At 46.9% G+C, this 19,899-nt stretch overlaps 1 protein-coding gene across 1 annotated transcript in view; it reads right to left on the bottom strand.

The window, feature by feature from the left end:
• Positions 1–19,143, bottom strand: part of LOC107106322 (thioredoxin reductase 1, cytoplasmic-like) — a 40,878-nt gene extending 21,735 nt beyond the window's left edge. Inside the window, exons 1-5 of the mRNA XM_015406453.1 lie at positions 18,977–19,143; positions 10,799–10,918; positions 3,037–3,109; positions 1,959–2,078; positions 590–732 (exon numbers count right to left, since the gene is read on the bottom strand). Coding sequence (XP_015261939.1) covers positions 590–732; positions 1,959–2,078; positions 3,037–3,109; positions 10,799–10,918; positions 18,977–19,045 — 525 coding nt within the window. The 5' untranslated portion in view covers positions 19,046–19,143. The remainder of the gene's footprint in view (positions 1–589; positions 733–1,958; positions 2,079–3,036; positions 3,110–10,798; positions 10,919–18,976) is intronic.
• Between the last annotated feature and the right edge of the window lie 756 nt (positions 19,144–19,899).

Raw genomic sequence — 19,899 nt, 5'->3', positions numbered from 1 at the left:
CGTGTGCACAAAACTCTCCCTCCCCCCCCCCCGGGTGCCCCAGTGCGCGGATTTAGCTATCCGCACACCAGGGGGCGACTTCGGTATTAGTATATAGATATGGAGCAGAGGTCCATCAGTGGCTATTAGCCACAAGGTATGGATAGGGGCTCTGGGGCAAGTGATGCTTTGTTATCTTGGTGCTTGGGGGGGTCAACAGTGGGAGGGCTTCTAATGTCCTGGCCCCACTGGTGGACCTCCTGATGGCACTGGTATTTCTGGCCACTGTGTGATACAGAGTGTTGGACTAGATGGGCCTTTGGCCTGATCCAACATTGGCATCTCTTATGTTCTCTTATGTTTAGAAGCTCCAGTACTTTGTTGGGAAAGGGAAAAAATCCTTTTTGCTGCTTTAAAAATGCTTTCTGTTATATAGAGGTCCCCAAGACAAACCACTTAGAATTGCCTAACAATAAAACTAGCATGTCGTGGCTTAGCTACCAAATCTAGCAGAACGTTCTCATTTAAAGCAGACCTTCCCTGCTCAAGTAAAACAGAAGAGTCCTGATGCAAACAGAATGGCACCATAAACTGTTCAGAGATTCAGTACCTTAACTCTGTGAGGCCCAACAAATTCTCCATAAGCGTTCTCATATGTGACTTTATTATCTCGGAGGGCCACCCGGTAACCCCAGTTCAGAGAGCCAATGTAATTCTGAACCGCTTCTTTCATGGTCTCCCAGCTGTGATTTACTGTTGAGAAAAAAGAATCCAGCTTTTCATCTGTGCGTCTTTGGTTTCCTGCAGCTTTGGTTCTCCATTAGAATGTTGCATAATAACAGACACACCTGACTTAACTCATTGCTATGCCCCTTCTATTTTAAATTAGTTTAATTCTCCAAGGTTCGTGGAGTTTTGCTGACATAGGGGAAGGATAATGATGTGGGCAAATGTCGCTCAGTCTCCTGCAGGCGGTGTGGCATAAAACCTCATTTCGTATTTCTGCAAAAGGGGTCCTACACAAGCATGAATTTTCTCAGACACCATCAGTGCTGTTGTGGTGACTCCTCTGCTATGAACAAATGTGTTTGATAACTGCATCTACATACTCCAGCTTGTGAAGACAGAGAATCTCTGCCTCTGAGCAAACATTTAAAAAAAACACACAATTGCTCTTGTGAGTACACTGCTTTTTTTTGCGATATAACCTTGATTATATCCCTTTGAATTGGATCAGTTACATGGCAGACAATAATATTCTTCCCTCCAACCAGAAGAAGAAGAGGAGGAGGAGGAGGAGGAAGAGGAGATTGGATTTATACCCTACCCTTCACTCAGAGTCTCAGAGTGGCTTACAATCCCTTTCCCTTCCCCTCCCCACAACAGTCACCCTGTGAGGTAGGTGGGGCTGAGAGAGCTCTGACAGAAATTGCCCTTTTCAAGGACAGCTCTGACAGAACTATGGCTTGCCCAAGGTCATCCAACAGCTGCAAGTGGAAGAGTGGGGAATCAAACCCGGTTCTCCCAGATTAGAGTCCGCGCACTTAACCACTACACCAAACTACTTGGATCCATTTCTGAAATCAGTTCTCACTGGGAGACCCCTTATGTTAGTCAATTAGTCTGAGCACCTTTTTCCTCTTAGTATTTTGTGACCTTCTAGATCACATTGTTTCTACTTTTCTGCCACACTCTCATCATCACTATAAAAGTATTTGTTTGATGGGTGATTGCTTGTTGATACTAGCTTGTCAGTATTTTCTATCGAAATGTTATATTTGATTATGAGTTCATAGTTCTGTATTACTGCTATGTATGTTATGCATATTTTTCAATAAAATCTTTATTTAAAAAAGTATCCCTTTGAATTGTGCCCTCCCTACTTGAATCACTTTGTTCCCATGTCGCCTCTATACAAAGCCTTAAGCAGCAGCACAAGAGACACAGCCGGCAGACAACGGTGACTCCCATGCATGTACCTTTGGGTTCCAATTGCCACCCAAACTTGGGTGCATCAGATATGGCTTGTCCAAGCAAAGCTGTCTGGTGCATCAGCTTTTTAGGTATGCATCCGACATTGACACAAGTTCCTCCAAGACCTGAGAGAGGAAGAGAACCAAGTTTCATATGACAATTTATGGTGTCCTTAGTTCCACCAATGGGACCACACAACAAATTTAATGCTGGAATCAAGAGCGCAATCAGCAGAAACACTGATCGGTAGGGAAGGGGGAACCACATACACTGCCCTGAACTCCCTGGAGGAAGGTGGGATAAACATGTAATAAACAGATAACAGAAGATTAGACTGCTACTGGAGAATCTTTACCCAGAGAATTGGCTCGGACTCTTCCTTGTGGTATATCCATGGGGCTATTATTCTGGATCTTATTTCTGTGATATGTAGATGAAAAAGGAAGCCATGGCAAGGCCAGAATGGGCAGTGTGTGTGCTGTGAAATATTATAAGCAAGAAAGAGTAAGGGAAGTAAACACATGAAAATAAAAGATGACCTGGGAAGGTGGTTGGTTATTCATATTAACTAAGTACCCATCAGCATGACAGGCAGGAGGAGGGATTCAGGAACTCCGGGGAACAACTGGGCCTGACACTTCTTTCTCTTCACCCTGCAGCTTCAACATGCAGACGTGGGCTAGATGTATATCCACTGCTGCCCTGTCCCCACTACCCAGCTGGGTTCCCACACTGGACAGTGGGAGGAGGCAACTTCCCTTTCTCAGTCCCTGGTCTCTTTGGACTGATTTATAGATCCTAACACTGTTGCACAGAGGTCAAATATAATTTCCCCCCAGCGGGCATGTCTTATCTTCTTTAAAATGCTGACAGCTGGTTTCTTTAAAACAGAGCTGGTTTCTAGTAGAAATTCAAGTCCAAGAACCCCTACCCCCTTGCACAGCCCGGAGGCAAATTGAAGCTGTGCAATCCTAGGGCATCTGATATGCTCTTGCCTGTTTTGAGCTCTCAGGCCGACCATGAAGAATGATCATCGGGATGGCTGTGCCCCAGAGAAACAAAAGTTGCGAATCACTGACTTACCCCATCTAGTTCCCAAAGGAGTAGGGACAACATAATCCAGCACCAGCACCTTCTTGCCGAGCTTGGCAGCTTCCTGGAAATCAAATAAAAAACAACCAGTCAAATCAAATAAAAAACAACAGAAGAAGCTAAATGTGCAGTGGCTTACAAGCATCTTATATCAGCATTTCTCATACTGGGGTCTGGGGGCCCTGAAGGTTTGCAAAGGTATTCCAGGGTGCCCGCAAGTCCTTTGTGAGGACAGAGGGCACGTGCTTCCCATGTCTATCTGGCTGATGCAGTAGTTCTCAAATTGTGGGTTGGAACCCCAAACTAGGCCACAAGGCCAGGAGAGAGAAGGTGGAACAGGGTTAGCTAGGACATCAGGCTCCGGGAAGACTGACAGCAAATTTGGGTTTGCCTCTGAGTAATGTGCAAAACAGCCATGAAATACATCCTGTTACTCATTAATGCTATATGTTTATAAATACTAAAAAAAATGAAAATGAATAACGATAGGCATTGCCAGGATATTTAGGCAAGAAGTTTATGCTATGGACCAGGGCTGGAAAACACAAGGCCTGAAGGGCAGATGTATGCTGGGAAACTCTGTTCAGGAAATAGTTTCCACAATACTTGAGGTAGATGGTGTGAAAATGAATATTTCCCACATATTCTCACATCAGAACTTATTGGTCTTCAGCAAACATTTGTGATGCTTTCACTCAGAGATTTTGCTCTGAGTCCCCCCAAAATGGCTGCTGGGGGCAGGGTTTCCATACAACTAGGGTTGACAAGTGAATTTTACTCACCGGCGGGGGAGCCTCACCGCGCTCCGGGAGCCGTCCCTCATGCGCGCGCACCGTCAGTAAGTCACCGGAAATGACGCGTGACGTCAATCACGTTGAGGCCGTGGCCCCGATCGTCGGAGGGAAAACCATAGAGTTTTCCCTCCAACGATCGGGGCCACGCCTCCAACATGACTGACGTGGTTGCGTCACCTCTGGTGATGCAGCCACACTGCACTTCGGGGGGCGGAGTTCCCCCGGGGCCCGATTCCACAGCGGCGGAAATCGGGCCTCCAAAGCGGGGGGTTACCCGCCACCCGCCCCCACTTGGCAGCCCTACATACAACATTATGCTGCAGTTGCCCAACTCCCAAATTTTTCTGCTTTGCTGTGTTTTCCCATAAACCTGCCTTGGTAAGATCATACTCAAAGCAGTTTTGGGGAGAGTGCGGACACAGAGGTGCAACTTTCCTCAACTCACCACCCACATCCAATGCCACTTCCCAGTGCCTCTGCATTCACAGTGCCAATGAGAGTGTGACAGGGAATCATCCCCTGGTGGAAGCAACCTTATATTCCAAGAGCAGATGAGATGGTAGCATACATGTAGCCCATCAGCACATGTAAGTTTCCCTAGGGGCAAACAGCATCTCCCTGGGCCTATTTCAGGTTGGGAAAATGGACAGGGGGCAGTTAAAGTCCCCTTTTCCTGCACTCCCAATACAAATTGGTCCATGCATGACTGGGAATTAAGTTTCAATATGGAACTCCTACTGTACGCCTGGTCAGCATGACCTCGTTCATACCTATAATTACATGCCTGTTTAACCACTTTGATAAGTGAGGGAGTTTCACAATTATCCTCCCCAGGTGTAAATGCTACTGACATTATAGGGTAGAACTCACAAAAGTCAGCAAAAGGTCTATATTTAGACAGGAAAAGAAACTCATAATGCCACAGGGATAGATGCTGAGGAAGGCTAAGCCACTCTATAGTACCTCCAGAAGGTACCATAGCTGGAAACAATGCAGCAATTAATAGATTTACTAAAACATTTCTATCCCACTCTTCTATCCTAAAGGGATGTGCAGGGCAGATGACAAGCATTATTATCAAAATATTAATGTTTAAAACAAGAAGAAACCATGACAAATCAGAAGCACTCCAGATTTTGTGGAGGGGCCAATCAATTGAAGCCAGAGTAGGCAATGAATGTTGTTAGTGAATAGAACGATACCAGGCCCTGAAATTTCAGGAAGGTCCAAAAGTTTGTGACAGCAGTAGTAGTGGTGGTCATGGTCAGAGACAGTGCAAGGAAGTCCTCCTTTTTACTTTCTGGCCAAGCTGGTGAGATGTAAAGTATCCCAGGCAGTGTTCCCACGCGCGAGATAATGTGGGGGGGAAGTGAGGCTATTTGCTCCGCAGGAATTTGACCTGCATTTGCACAATCACACAGTCCCGGGGAGCTGTGGGGGCAGCCCACCACCACGTGATCAGACACAACCGCGGGTGAGTTGGGGTTTTTTTGGCTGCGTATTTCCGGTGCGCTTCAACAAGGGATCGATTATTCACATCTCTGCACCGAGTGCTCCCTATGCAGTGTGCAATGATGCGCATACCGAAATGGGGAAAAAAACGACATGGCGTCGGGATTGCCCGATCAGACTATCCTGATACTATGGAAGCGCGCTGGTGCAATCACACTGGGGAAAGTCCATTCCTGGCCCGTAGCAAACCTGTTTGCTACTGGGTTTTCCCCGGGTGTTTTTTTACCCCACTTCTGCAGCGGAGCAAAATGGGTTGCCGACGGGAGCGGGATGCTTGGCAGATGTTGGCGCCCTTAAAATCCGCCCGGCATTCGCGCCTATGGCGTGGTTAATTCTGTGTGTTATTGCACCCCCAGTCTTCCTAACAACCATTCCTAAAAAAGGGGATTGAATCTGGATTCAGGAAGAGTGAATTCCTATCCTACCAAAGAACACAAGATTTGCCTTACTGGATCATCAGATCAGAGACTAGATACCGTAGAAACCTATCAACAACACTGGCCAAATAGTAAGGGCACTGATTTGGTGTTGGAGTAAGATGGTACAACTGAACTGCATCTGTTAACGAATTTTTATATTGTCTGGAGCAACAGCTGACTGGGTGTTGAAAAACCCTATTTCCAGTATTGAAATGGTTTGGGGGAACATCAAACACACTTGGGAAAAGGCTTTACAGATTTTTTTTCAGTTCTCCCCTTTCATTTCCTCTTTTAATGAAGACAAGATTGTATTTTTGTACCGATTATCTGAGTCATGGGGAAAACAACACTTAATGCCAGAGAAGGGAAACAAAAAAGGTATAAGCAACACAAACTTAATTAAATGCAGAATGACAATTTGGCTTCCTAAATGACCACAATTGTGTCAAATGATAGGTTGCGTTCCATTGCATGAGTGGCCCTTGAGAAGTCTTGCTTCTGGATGATATGCTCATTATACTTCAAAGTTCCTTTTAAAATGAGCTTTATCCCTGAGACAAAATGATGTGTTTATTTAGCAACGTTAGCAAGTCAACAGGTACACGAATCTGACTTCAGCCCACAGCTGTGGTTTGCATTCTATACATTCCCAAAAAATCATTAGTATGAACACACTAAACACAAGGATAAGTTCACAAGTACTTATTCTTTCTTGCTAACAAGAACAACCACAAGCAGGAGACCCAAATTCGAGATTGCTCACCTCCCAATATAGCTGCTGCAGCCGCTGGCCAGATATGAGAGAATATGTTGAACATACCGGTATGCAGCGCTTCCTCCCTGCCTCTCCCCACCCCTGCCTGCTTGGGGCCAGGGAGGGCCTTCGCTGGCCTTGCAGGTCCACCGCCAGTCCCCTCATGGGGCTCGGCAGTGGAGCTGCAAGGCCGGTGCCAGCGGCCGGGACCGTTGGGGCCGGGGTGTGTGGCCTTATGACACACTTCTGGTGATGTCAGGGGGTGTGGCATATGCTAATGAGTTATGCTAATGAGTTCCCCTAGCTCTTTTTCTACAAAACGACCCCTGCCGGTGGTGCTAGAACAGCTGCAGTTGCTCCTCTTCAGGCCTCTATTAAGACAAGTGCAATAGGAAACCAGTGCACCTGTACATTATGCTTGCCCTACCAGTTCCATGTAGCACTGTTCCCCCGTCTGATCCCTCCACACCCACCCATGCCAGAAAGTACGTGGAAGATGGAATGCAACGGATACCGACACCTTCCACATACTCACTTTGCAGATCCCACTCAGCACAATTTCATGCACCACCCAAAAAAAAGTCCTGTGTTATCATGAATTCATGATAGGTACCAGTGCTATCATGAGGCCCCAAGATGGGGCCAGAGTGCCCCGGAGTGGCACTCCAGGAGTGAGGCAACAGGGGGCGGGCACATGATGAAGCCCCGCCCCCTGCTTCCAATCGCTCTCTGCTTCCAGCCGCCCTCATTTGGGCCAGGAGGAGGCAGAAGAAAGATGGTAAGTTGGCTGGTGGGGGTTTTTTTTGGGGGGTAGGCCACGGTGGGGGTGGTGGAGGCTTTTTCTGGGGCCAGGGGGTGGTGGTAGGCCGCGGATGCTCCAGGCGCTGCGGTAGGGGCCTTTTCTGGGGCCGGGGGGGTAGGCCGCGGGTGCTCTGGGCGCCGCGGCGGGTATCTTTTCTGGGGCCAGGGGAGTAGGCCGCAGGTGCTCTGGGTGCCACGGCGGGGGTGTTGGGGGATTTTTCTGGGGCCAGGGGGGGTAGGCTGCGGGCGCTCTGGCTCTGGGCGTCGCGGCGGGGGTGGCAGGGGCTTTCTCTGTGAGGGCAGATCTGTTCATTCCCCCCGCCCATAGCCAGTAAACCAAAACAGTCCAGTGGCACCTTTAAGACCAAGTTTTATTCAGGTACCAGCTCTCCCTCCTCTGTGAGGGCAGATTTCTCTCCCCGCCCCCCATAGCTAGCAATCCAAAACAGTCCAGTGGAGCTGGAGTGGTGGTTGCTGCCTTCTGACACACTTCCGGTGATGTCAGGGTGTGTGACATATGCTAATGAGCTCTTGCACCCCTTTTTCTACAAAAAGACTATCATATCATAATTTGTTTTGAAGCACATCCTGCTACCCATCTAACTGTAGCACACTATCACAGAATTGATGGCCCTGGGGACTGGCTGGCTGATATACCCTAAGGACTTTAGATTAACCATGTAATGTTTGGCAGCTCTGAAATTTTTTTTTTCTTCCTGGCACCTTGCTGACATTCAGATTTCACACACACCCCAGTCTTGATGCGAACATGTGAAATATTTGCACACTAGTGCTCCAACAGCATGTCACAGACAGAAACGGTCCTGCTTCTCTAGCCTTCATACTTCAATACTGGTAAATTTTGGATTAAATCCCATTCACACTGCAATACTAAACATAGTTATAAATACCCTTCTAAGATCAATGACATCAGTGCACTTTGAAGGGTGTAACTCTACTTAGGACTGCATTTTTAGTTAACCTTTCAAGATATAAAAATGAGTTCTAAGTTCTCGAAGCAAGTTACTTTTAAAGATTCCAGATTCAGAGTAATTTCTGTCCTCCTAAGCAAAAATAGTTGGAAAGTGCGTCCTTCAAATGTAATGCAAGTTCTATACTCCATGCAAGTCTCAGAGCAAAATGCATGCTGGTCTAGAACTAGTTACGTCTCAACACAATTGTATGTGAAGATGCTACAGGAGTGTTGTAATTTAAAAATGATGTTACCCCCGGGGGGGGGGGGTAATCTGCAGGGATATAAACAGGAGTTTCCAAAGAAGTTACAAACAAACCTAAAGATACAGGCCACAGAGTACTCAGAGCCCTCAGCTATCTTCTTTGACTCACTATTTCCTAAATGCTATGGCTTCGTAGTTCATTTCTGAAATGTGAATTCAAAGACATCTAAACATCTAAACTGGTTTACTGACACAGTATTGTGGCAGGCTAAAAGGTTTGCTCTCCCCACCCCCACCTCAATTCATATTCCTTTCCCTTATTTCTGACTTCATTTTGCTTGCTTCCAGAACAGCAGTGCTCAGATTGGCAATAAGCATTGCCTGCTTCACATAATCAGCATCATTCATCTGTGCTCCATTACAATCAGCTGTAGAACCCTCACTGTCTTTCAAGGCACAGTATTCAACCATGCAAATAATGCACTCAGACTTTTATTATCAACATAACTTTTAACCTGTCAGCCATATCAGGTTAGATGTATAGAATAACAAGCATCCCCTACATGGGAGCACCAAGACTTAGAAATCCAGCCTAATTATTCCACCAAAAATAAAGAAAGCATAGAAGACAGGGAAGAAATAAGGAGAGAAGCTCAGCTTTGGAAAAGTATTTTTCTAAGGATCTGGTCCCATTCGAAGTACTTAGCAGGCATAGCAACAAGACCCCATTAAACTAGCAAAATAAAATATTTCATATGTGCTGCTTTGAATCAAAACGGGATTTTATTGCAAAAGTTGACATCTCTTCAGTCTAGTACTTAGATACTTTCCCACTTTATTCACAACTAGGAAAAAGGCCCGTTGTGGAAATAAATACAACGGCCTCTAGAAAGAGGCTCTGGGCAGGTGCCCCGGCCTTGGACACTCAGTGCTGTGGTGACCTCAGCAGGGTATAATGACACTGAGTCCACCATTTTCTCCAGAGGAACTGATCTCTGCTACCTAAAGAACAGTTGTAATTTTGAGTGATCTCCGGTCCTCACCTGGAGATTGGCAACAATGGTTCCCCAGAAAAGAATAGTTGGTTTGGAGGGTGGAGTCTATGGCTTTGTACCTGTCCGAGGTCCCACGCCTCCTGAAACCTCACCCTCTCCAGGCTCCATCCCTCACATCTCCAGGAATTTCCCACCTGGAGGTCCTTCCCAGCCAATCATCAACCTACCTTTATTTCCCCCTCACTCTTCAGCTTTCCATCCCCCACACACCTGCAGCCTTTCCTGTGCTCTGATGCCCTGACCTCTACGTCACATTGGTTGTCATGGGGGCCACCTCAGCAGCATATAAGGATACAGAGCCCACCATTTTCTCCAGGGGAACTGATCTCTGCCATCTGTAGATCAGTTGTAATTCTGAGTGATCTCCAGCCCTCACCTGGAGATTGGATACATTTTACCTCAAAACAGCAAAACTGTTCAGAATGTTAGAGGCAAAAGCCAATCAAGTCACATATGAAAACTACCTCTGTGTTCCGAGGCTGAGGCCAATGAGGCTGCCTATGCAAATAACCTCTGTGTTCTGACTGGCTGTGGGGGGGAGAGGAAGAGCAAACTGTTTAGAATGTTGGAGGCAGGACTCAGGCAAAGCAGCCAGTGGATAGGGAGACCCTCTGAATGACAGAGCAGAGAGCGAACTGATTTTGGAGCGTGTGGAATGTTCTAGAGAAGTGCCACTACCATTCGGCTATTATTTATAAGGGAGATAAGGGGACTACATGGAAAATTAAAAACTCCACAAAATACAGGATACTAGATCAGGACAGAAACTCCAACAGAAAACTTCTCCAGTGTGATAAAGATACTTTACATTTCTTTTGTTATCTGGTATATGCACTTGCTAAACTACCAGAAAGGATGGCATGGAGCTCCACTCCAAACTCAAGTCATGGTTTACAAGCCTAGGCTCCAGGCAGTAAAAGTGGTTCCCAAAAGAGGTGGCTCTTCCAAAATTAGCACACAGGGTGGGCAATGTTAGACCTCACCTTCCATATCCAGGAGTTTCTGGAGGAGCAAGGGCTCAGTGCTGTTATCAACTCTTTTGCCATACTGATATAGGACTATACAGTGCTAGGCCTGCTTGCACATGCCCACAGTGTACTGCAGAATCCACTCCAGGTTCCACAATCAACACCAGAACGTGGGCAGAATTAATCCATTCCTGTCTCCAGCAAAATGTATCTGAACAGAACCACAGCCCAGTTAACCAGGTGCTCATGAACCTGTCTTTGTTGACCATTACCTTGGAAGCAGCCAGTCCTCCCGAGCCCCCTCCAATGACAATCAGATCGTAGTCATAAGAATGTCCTTCTGCCTGGCCATTCACTTCAAGTAACTTTTTAAGCGTTCCGTCCTTGTGTGCCTAAATGGAGAAAAGCAAAGACATCTGTCCATTAAAAAGTATTTTACATGGATCACAATATCACAAATTGGTGGAGGCTAAAAACAACAATAACCCTGCGTTGCAAAAACAAAAAGAAACAAACAGGAAGCAAAGGTCCATCTAGAAGAGTTTTCATGTTTCCTTACTTCCAGCTGCTGTATCTAGCCACCAACCTTTATTATTACTTATACAACTTTGCATCTCAAATAAGCTGTAATGCATATGACTGTTATGGGGGGGGGGGAGGCAGCACTGCTTCTCCTCCCACTCTGCATTCTTTCAGATCACATGTAATTATTCCATAGAAATACTTATCACTCTAGCAGCTCACAGGTTCTACATACTGAATGGACTATTATTATAAACAATTAAATGTACTTACATTTTAGCTATGCAAACCAGAAGCACAAATCTCTTTGCTTTAAACAATGGTGAACATAAAGATACATTCATAGCACTGCTATAGTTTATTATGAGGTATAGAACAGTAAACACAAACCCCTGCTTTCTAAAGAACCTTACTTAGAATCTTGCCTTCCTCTTCTGAAATCTGAAATGGTGATTTTGCCCTAAGGCTGGTATTGTTCAGAAATCCTCCTGAGAACAGGGTAGTGGGCACCACCACCACAAAATGGCTGCAATGGGGGATGTGGGGGGCTCATTCAGAAAATGTTGGAAGGATCCACAGGTCTTGGAAAGTTCCAAGCCAAACACTGTGCTACATCAGAGGCAGCCATTTCTGAATAGGTGCTTCCTGTAAACGCAAAGGGTAATACCTCCTGGGCTCTTCTGAGATACCTCCTCCTACCATTAAACTGCAGAAAAGCTAGAATTGGCTCTTTGGTTTGAAAGAAGACGACAACAAAGACGAAAAAGACGAAGACGAAGAGATTGGATTTATACCCCACCCTTCACACAGAGTCTCAGAGTGGCTTACAAACTCATTTCCCTTCCCCTCCCCACAACAGACACCCTATGACGTAGGTGGGGCTGAGAGAGCTCTTTCCAGAACTGTCCTTGAGAGAACAGCTCTGACAGAACTATGGCTTAACCAAGGTCATCCAGCAGCTGCAAGTGGAGGAGTGGGAAATCAAACCCAGTTCTCCCAGATTAGAGTCCGTGCACTTAACCACTACACCAAACTGGCTCTCATGCTTTGGGGCAGAAGCAAGCGCTCACCAGGAAACACACTGGCAGGCATGACGCTGAAGATCACTGCTCTAGAGCATTTGTTTAGTTTCTTCTCAACATCCTAAAGTCTTGAGAGAAGGCCAAATGGGCTTTCCATCAGCTGAAACCTTTGAACTTCAAGAGCAGCTCCTCATGCTCTCCATTAATATTATTCCTCTGATCACCTAGTGTCCAGAGACACTTGCAGGGATGCCCTTTGGGAAAAGAGGCGTGCAATTTTACAAGACTACTACCCTCATGACCTCATCAGGTAGTCCTCATGTCCACTGTTGTGTCTGTCCCAGGCCTATTGACCAGATATAGTCTGGAAGCTCCAAGCTTGCCAGGTGTGTGGAGAGAAAAGGCTCAAGCCTCCCCTCCACACCATTGTCCCAACCTGAAAAAGCCCCGGGGAGCTGCTGTTTGCCCCACTGGTGAAACCCTATTTGTAACTCTTTAGTTCATCTATGTTTGCCCAACAGGACAAGTTACAGCTCCCCAGGGCCTTCTCTGGTCAGGAAAAAGTGCGGGGAAGAAGAAGGTTTGAGCCCCATCTTCTCTTGGCCCTAATCTAAATCAGGTCTGTGCATACCTGGGGCATGGAACTCCCAGCCCACGTGTGACCATTAGGACAGGTTAGACATCCAGGGGACACAAGGACTTTGTAATGTGTTATTAGGTGGGCTACAATCCTATCCATGCTTATTTGGAAGCAAATCCCATTGAATGTGGAGGGTATTTCCAAGTAAACAAGCATAGGACTGCAGTACACAGAAGTGAAGAAACACATCTCTTCTTTACAATAGCTAGAGTAAATAGGGTTAGGTAGGCTGACTACCCTCAGCCACTTCTCTGCTCAAGCTTGCAGCCTCCCAAGTTGCTTTTGATGATGATGATGACAGATCAGCTTACAATCTCCTTTCCTTTCCCCTCCCCACAACAGACAACCTGTGAGGTAGGTGGGGCTGAGAGAGCTATTTCAAGGACTGCTCTTGAGAGAACAGCTCTGAGAGAACTTGTGACTGACCCAAGGTCATGCCAGCAGCTGCATGTGGAGGAGTGGGGAATCAAACCCGGTTCCCCCAGATTAGAGTCCGCGCTCCTAACCACTACGCCAAAGCAGCAGCATTAGGGTATGTGTATGGCTGCATGCCACATCAACCCTAGCACCCCTTTCGGCCATAGTTCATTATTGTTAAACAGCATTTTTAGTGCCCGCTGTCTACATAACCCATACTACATTCCAGCAGTACATCCCTGCCTCCAAACAATTAACAAACCTGAATCTCTAGTTCAACAACTCTGGGGTTGTATTTCCACACAGTTTCCCTGGAGCTACAGGTTGTTAACTTCTTCCCTGCAATTTTCCAGTGGCGATAGGCGCAAGGAGCCAGACCACATAAATATTGCCACCCCACTGCCAGCTCTTTGATGTACATGTGAGGATTTCTGATTGGCTTTCCTGGGAGAGTGGGAAGACTGTATCGGGGTTCAAGATGGTTTGCTGTGGAGTAGGCAGAGAGTCAATAATTAGAGGACACTATCACATAAGGGAATAATTCCACACTACTTTGAAATGAAAGATTTGCATCAGTGCATCCTGAGACCAACTGTTTTGTAGGCCAGCATTTCTTTTATTGACTTACAGCTTGTGCTCTAGAAGCACACATTAAATCAAACAATGCTATGCTCTGCAGCAAGAGAACCTGTCTTGCAGTCTAGGTCTGTAGATTAACTGCCATTATTCAGTTTAAAAGATCCTCTGAATTTTGCAAATGCATTTTGACAGCTGGGACCTGCAAAAAGCATTCAAATTTATCTCCATACACCCTCCAGCTGAAAAATCAGTCAGTGTATGACATTCACAAAGTTCCCACACTTCACTACCAGCCGAAATGCAGCCTCATTTGCCTGCCTCTGGATAATTGGCTTGGTTCACTTTGACCTCAGCAATTGAAGAGGAGAAATTCAAGTGCAAATCAGACAGCCAGATAGGGCATTTCAAGAGGACCTTAATCTTTGGGAATGAGAGCTTTTGTTTCAGTCAATAGCTGCTCCCCAGATGGGCCACTGCTAGAATGTACCCACTGACTGTCACAGGACTAGAGTGGCCTGGAATGTTACCACATATAGTTTCTTTCCAGTGCTGAACAACAGGAAGGCTAGAAGGACATCTCTGGGTCATTTCCTGTGCTCACAGATGAGCACAGCAGTCGTCCAGAAAGCACAAAAAAAGACAACTGAACAAGATCTTTAGTAAGTCCTCACTTTCTCCAAGAGCGTCAGGGAAGAATAATATTTTTCATACCACTGGGGAAACATATGTCAGGATAAGAGCCAGATTCAAGTCCAGTAGCCCCTTAATGTCAGAATGTAGCTGGGCTTTTAGTGATCTCTGCACTGAGGGATAGGTAAAGGTTTCCCTTGCTCGAAAGCCAGTTGAATCCGACTCGGGAGCGGTGCTCATCTCCGTTTCCAAGCCGAAGACTTTTCCGTGGTCACGTGGCCAGCTTGACTAAACGCCGAGGCGCACAGAACGCTGTTACCTCCCCACCGAAGCAGTACCTATTTATCTACTTGCAATTTCTTGCTTTTGAACTGCTAGGTTGGCAGGAGCTGAGGCCAGAGAAAGGAGCTCACTCCATCATGCTGCACTAGGGTCTCGAACTGTCGAGCTACCGACCTTCCAGTCTGCAGGTCAGCATCTTAACCTCTGAGCCACTGTATCCCCTACACTGAGGGATACACTGCTAAAAAAGAAAAGGCCCAAATCTTCTTGTTGTTAGGAGGCAATGCCAATCCACTCTAGAAAGGCCTTATAAGAAAAGAAGAGATTGGATTTATACCCCGCCCTTCACTAACCGAAGGAGTCTCAGAGCGGCTTACAACCTCCTTTCCCTTCCTCTCCCCACAACAGACACCCTGTGAGGTAGGTGGGGCTGAGAGAACAGCTGTGCCAGAACTATGGCTTGCCCAAGGTCATCCAGCAGGTGCAAGTGGAGGAGTGGGGAATCAAACCCAGTTCTCCCAGATTAGAGTCCGTGCACTTAACCACCACTACACCAAACTTAGGAAAAGTGCTTTGATAATTGCTACTTTCAAACATCTGGGTTGTTTTATGTTATATATACAGTGCAACCTTAAACAGAGTTACACCCTTTTGAGTCCACTGAAGTCATTAGGATTACACTGTTAATTAAACTATTTTGGTGTACCATTCTGTGTTTGCAGTTGGGCAATTTGTAAGCTAATTAAATACACTTTAACTAACAATAAAATGTGCTGAGAAAGATGGCCATCAACGGAAAAGAATGCATCTTTCTAAAAGCTTTTATCCATCTTTTCTGAACCTGTTGCAGTATGAAAGGGCTAATTCACACAAGCAATATGTATAACAAGAAGCGGGGATCCGTGGTACTCGGAGGAGATGAGGAGCTCCACATAGAGGAGGAAGTCACCGCAGGTGAGCCTGCTCCCCTTCTCCCCCACCTGGCCCTGACAGCGAGGCCTGCATGGCTCCAAGCTGTCGGGGCCGCCAAACCTTCTCTCTCCCCCTCGGCAGCGACAGCAAGGCCCAGGGTACCAAGCCTTCTCCCTCCCCCCCTCTGGCACCGGTGGCAAGGCCTGAGCAGCTCACAGCCACCAGCCCACCAAACCTTCTCCCCCCCCAGCACTGGCGGCAGCAGTGGGACAGTTCCCAGGGCATTCTCTGCGCATGCGCAGGGAACGCTCTTACTTTTTGGGGGATTTAAGTATCCCCCGTATAGTTTTTTAAACTTTTCAGATTTTTCTGCACACCTGGGGATTGCCTCAAGTGTGCAGGAAAATCTCTCTCCCCCCCCAAGTGCCCCCGATGTGCGGATTTAGATATCCGCACAGAGGGGGCCTCTTGGCTATTAGTATATAGACAAGAAAGGGGACCTGCGAAATTCGTGGGGGGGAGGGCGGGGGAACTCCACGCAGAGCAGGTGGAGGAAGAAGCAGCAGCAGAAGCAGGTAAGCTTCCCCCCCCCATCCTGCCGGTTCCCCCGGTCTCCACCACCACCCTCCTCCACCCCCACCCGGCTCAGGGGGTGAGGCCCGAGCGGCTTGCAGCTGCCAGACCTCGCCAATCTCCCCCCCTCCCTCCTCCCCCCCCAGCTCCGAAGCAAGGCCAGGAATCGGTGTACTTACCGGCGTTCACACGGCGAACATCTGCCTTCCGTCCCTAACCGTTGCAAAGAGCTTTAAACCATTGTATTCTGCCACTAGCCCCCCAAGTGGTAGTATCCTGAGTGCAACGGTTGTAATTGCTTTATCCCCCCCCCCGTCTGATCGCTCTCCACCATTGTAGAGCCAGTTCCGTTCAAAAGCCCGAGGCTTCCGATTTTCACCCGCCATTTTTTTTTGTTAGGTCGGCAATATGCGCTTGGGCAAAGCTTCGCCCCGGCGTTTGTTTAAAAAAAGAAAAGGTCCTTAGTTTAACGTTTTAGAGGAGTCCGGGCCTCAGGGAGCCCAGTTTGCTCTTTAAACTTTAAAGGTAAGTCCTCTCCTTCAGGGCATGCTTTTCTGGACGGGGTGTTTTGCGCATGCGTGAAGATCGCCATTCTGTGGATTGCTGCCTATGCGCATGCGCAAACTGTGTTAAAAACAAACAAACAAACTGCCGACGCCTGCTGTGTGTGAACGGGCATACAGCGATGGGCTCCGCAGACAGGACGTAAGTGTGATCGCGTTTCAGCCGGCATAAACTGCACCGGTTGGAACCGGTGCAGTTTATGCCGGCTGAAACACCCTGTCTGAACACACCCACTGGGTGGCCTTGGGTGCCTGACCCACTTCATCGCTTTATGGCGAAACTGGAATTCTGCCTTGAGTTCCTTGGGAAAAGGCAGGTTACAAACATAAGGAACAAAATAACAGTCATAATTCAGTCTGACTGGCAGGTTTGTGGAAGTGTACACCCCTCCCAGCACAGCAAACGGCAAAGTGGTCATTTGGGTGCCTTTCAGCACCAAATAAAGTGAGCAATTCACACATTTGGGGCTGAAAATGTTAGAAATATCATTCAACAGGCTTCTGTACTACTGCTTTCTGTAATGGGACTGCAACACTTGTACTAGCTAAAAGGTACAGTCAATTTTCCTTCCACATAGTCTCCCACGTTAACAGCATTTACACGTGACACAAATATCACAGAGGCTCAAACGGGCATTGTGTGAAGATGCTCCTAAACTCCATGGCCCCAGTCCAGTTTATACGGAATTTATATGTTGCCTCTTCAGAGTCCTACCTGAGGTGGCTTAAAAGTTTAAAAAACAAAACGTGTGCCCATCAGTTGTTTGATGGAGTGCAAGGGAAGTAAACGCAGCCCCTGCTTGTTCTCCCATCTGGAATAGATTACGGGTAAAGTTTATGGATGTATGCAGCCATGTATGGCTGTGAGAGTTGGACCATAAGGAATACTGTGTGCAGTTCTGGGCACCACACCTTAAAAAGGATATTATAGCTTTGGAAAAAGTGCAGAAAAGGGCAACTCGAATGATAAAAGGGTTGGAACACTTTCCCTATGAGGAAAGGTTAAAGCGCTTAGGGCTCTTTAGCTTGGAGAAAAGACGACTGAGGGGTGACATGATCGAGGTTTATAAGATTATGCATGGGAAAGAGCAGGTAAAGAAAGAGGTACTTTTCTCCCTTTCTCACAATACAAGAACTCGTGGGCACTCCATGAAACTGCAGAGCGGTCGGGTTAGAACGGATAAAAGGAAGTACTTCTTCACCCAAAGAGTGATTAACACATGGAATTCACTGCCACAGGAAGTGGTGGGTGCTACAAGCATGGACGGCTTCAAAAGGGAATTAGATAAGCATATGGAGCAGAGGTCCATCAGTGCCTATTAACCACAAGGTATAGCTAGGGGCTCTGGGGCAAGTGATGCTCTGTCTTCTTGGTGCTTGGGGGGGGGGGGTCAACAGTGGGAGGGCTTCTAATGTCCTGGCCCCACTGCTGGACCTCCTGATGGCACTGGTATTTCTGGCCACTGTGTGACACAGAGTGTTGGACTGGATGGGCCTTTGGCCTGATCCAACATTGGCGTCTCTTATGTTCTTATGTTCTTAAACCACTAGGCCATTCAGGTTTGACCCAGAGCATATCACTGATGAATATACAGTGGAGGTGAACAATAGGTTTGACTAGATTTGATAGACAGAGTGCCTGAAGAAGTATGGATGGAGGTTTATGACATTGTACAGGAGGCAGCAATCATTGCAACGAACATGAAGTTGAGCAAACTTCAGAGGATGGCGGAAGACCGGAAGGCCTGGAGGGAGCTGGTCCATGGGGTCGCAAAGAGTCGGACTCGACTGTGCGACTGAACAACAACAACAAAAGTTTATGGAGTATTTGGCAGACCTACAAGCAAAAGCCCTGCCCGTTGGCTTGGGCAAAGGAACCCCATGCGTAGCAACCCTCTATGTCAGAGTTCCCTTCCAGGGGATGCACACGCAGAAACGTGTGAGCACCCATGTGGCCCTTAGCTAGATGATCACAGCTTCTGGGTTGTAAAAAAACCCAGACATGCTAACAAATGACTATTAAAGTTAAACAACAGTATTGGAGGAAACAATTTCAGGCGACGTTCAAATCCATTAACCTCTCTTCACTTTTCCAGGCACGCTGTTCAATTTTCAAATACAAACAGGAGGTCTAAGATCTTTACGAAGTCCCCAGCTGCACCTCTTTCCGTTCTCAGCTCTCCCAGCCCTTACCTGGCCTCCAGTTTAGCCATACTACGACCTCCGGGTCAACAAAGGAAGACAGATTCTTGCTTTTGAGCTTTACAGGCTTTCAAAAACTTAACAGCCCACATGTTCACAGGTTCTTACCTCTAAAATTTTCTGGAAACCTCCGACTTGTTTTTGTTGAACAAACACGACGGGCACTGAGGTCTCCATTGTGAGTTCATACAAGGCTTCTTTCAGTTGCTGCCCATCTTCTGTAAGAGGAAAAAAGAGAGAGAGAGAGAGAGAGGCACCCCCGCACCGCGTGCGTGTGTGAGGGCTTCCGTTTATGAAGGCTTACTTGGCAGGCGGGTGGGAGGAATTAGCGAGGGGAGGTGGGGCTTTCTGCATCACAGACAAACTTCACTCACTTCCCTGTTCACTCGAGTTGCTTTCAGCCACTGCCTGTTTCAGCGTTGCCTAAAGCTGTGGTGAGTCAGTTGCATTGCAAGCATGACTTGCTAATTTTTCACCCCAGTCCTAATTACTTGCTGTGACTAGCACAGCTCAGGTTGGAGTTCTTTTTAATCATTTAGCACAGGGCTGAGACTCTAAAACCTACGATCCCGCAATCCTAAGGAAGTTCACTGGGAGGAAGGCCCCAGAGAATACAGGTTTTAACATTAAAAGTGTTAGCATTACAGTTTTTTAACATTAACAGTCAAATGCCATCAAGATTTTCTGCCGGTGTAACATTAAAAACATGTTATCAAATTTTTGTTTACAAAAATCCCAGTGTTTCTATTATCAGAAAATTATCTACTCTAATAAAGGATTGTTTCCAACATAGCTACATCAAGCAACAAAATCACTAGAGAGTGAATCTGTGTTTTACTTTTGGAATTCGTTGCAGCAGAAAAGGTGACCTAATTACTCCAAAGGCGGCCTGTTTCCAGTGAAGCGACTCTCCCATCCTCAAGCAGGATGACAGCTGGGATTCTCCACATTCCACCCTGGACAAGTCCCTCTCTCGATTTCCATCATCATCTCTGAGCTTTCCTTGCCCTCCAGGAACGTTATTACATCAT

This window comes from Gekko japonicus, unplaced genomic scaffold (assembly GCF_001447785.1).
Source record: "Gekko japonicus isolate JY-2015 unplaced genomic scaffold, Gekko_japonicus_V1.1 scaffold3463, whole genome shotgun sequence".
Taxonomy (NCBI): domain Eukaryota; kingdom Metazoa; phylum Chordata; class Lepidosauria; order Squamata; family Gekkonidae; genus Gekko; species Gekko japonicus.
Note: the sequence above shows the minus strand (reverse complement) of the source record. Positions and strands in the feature narration are given on the sequence as shown.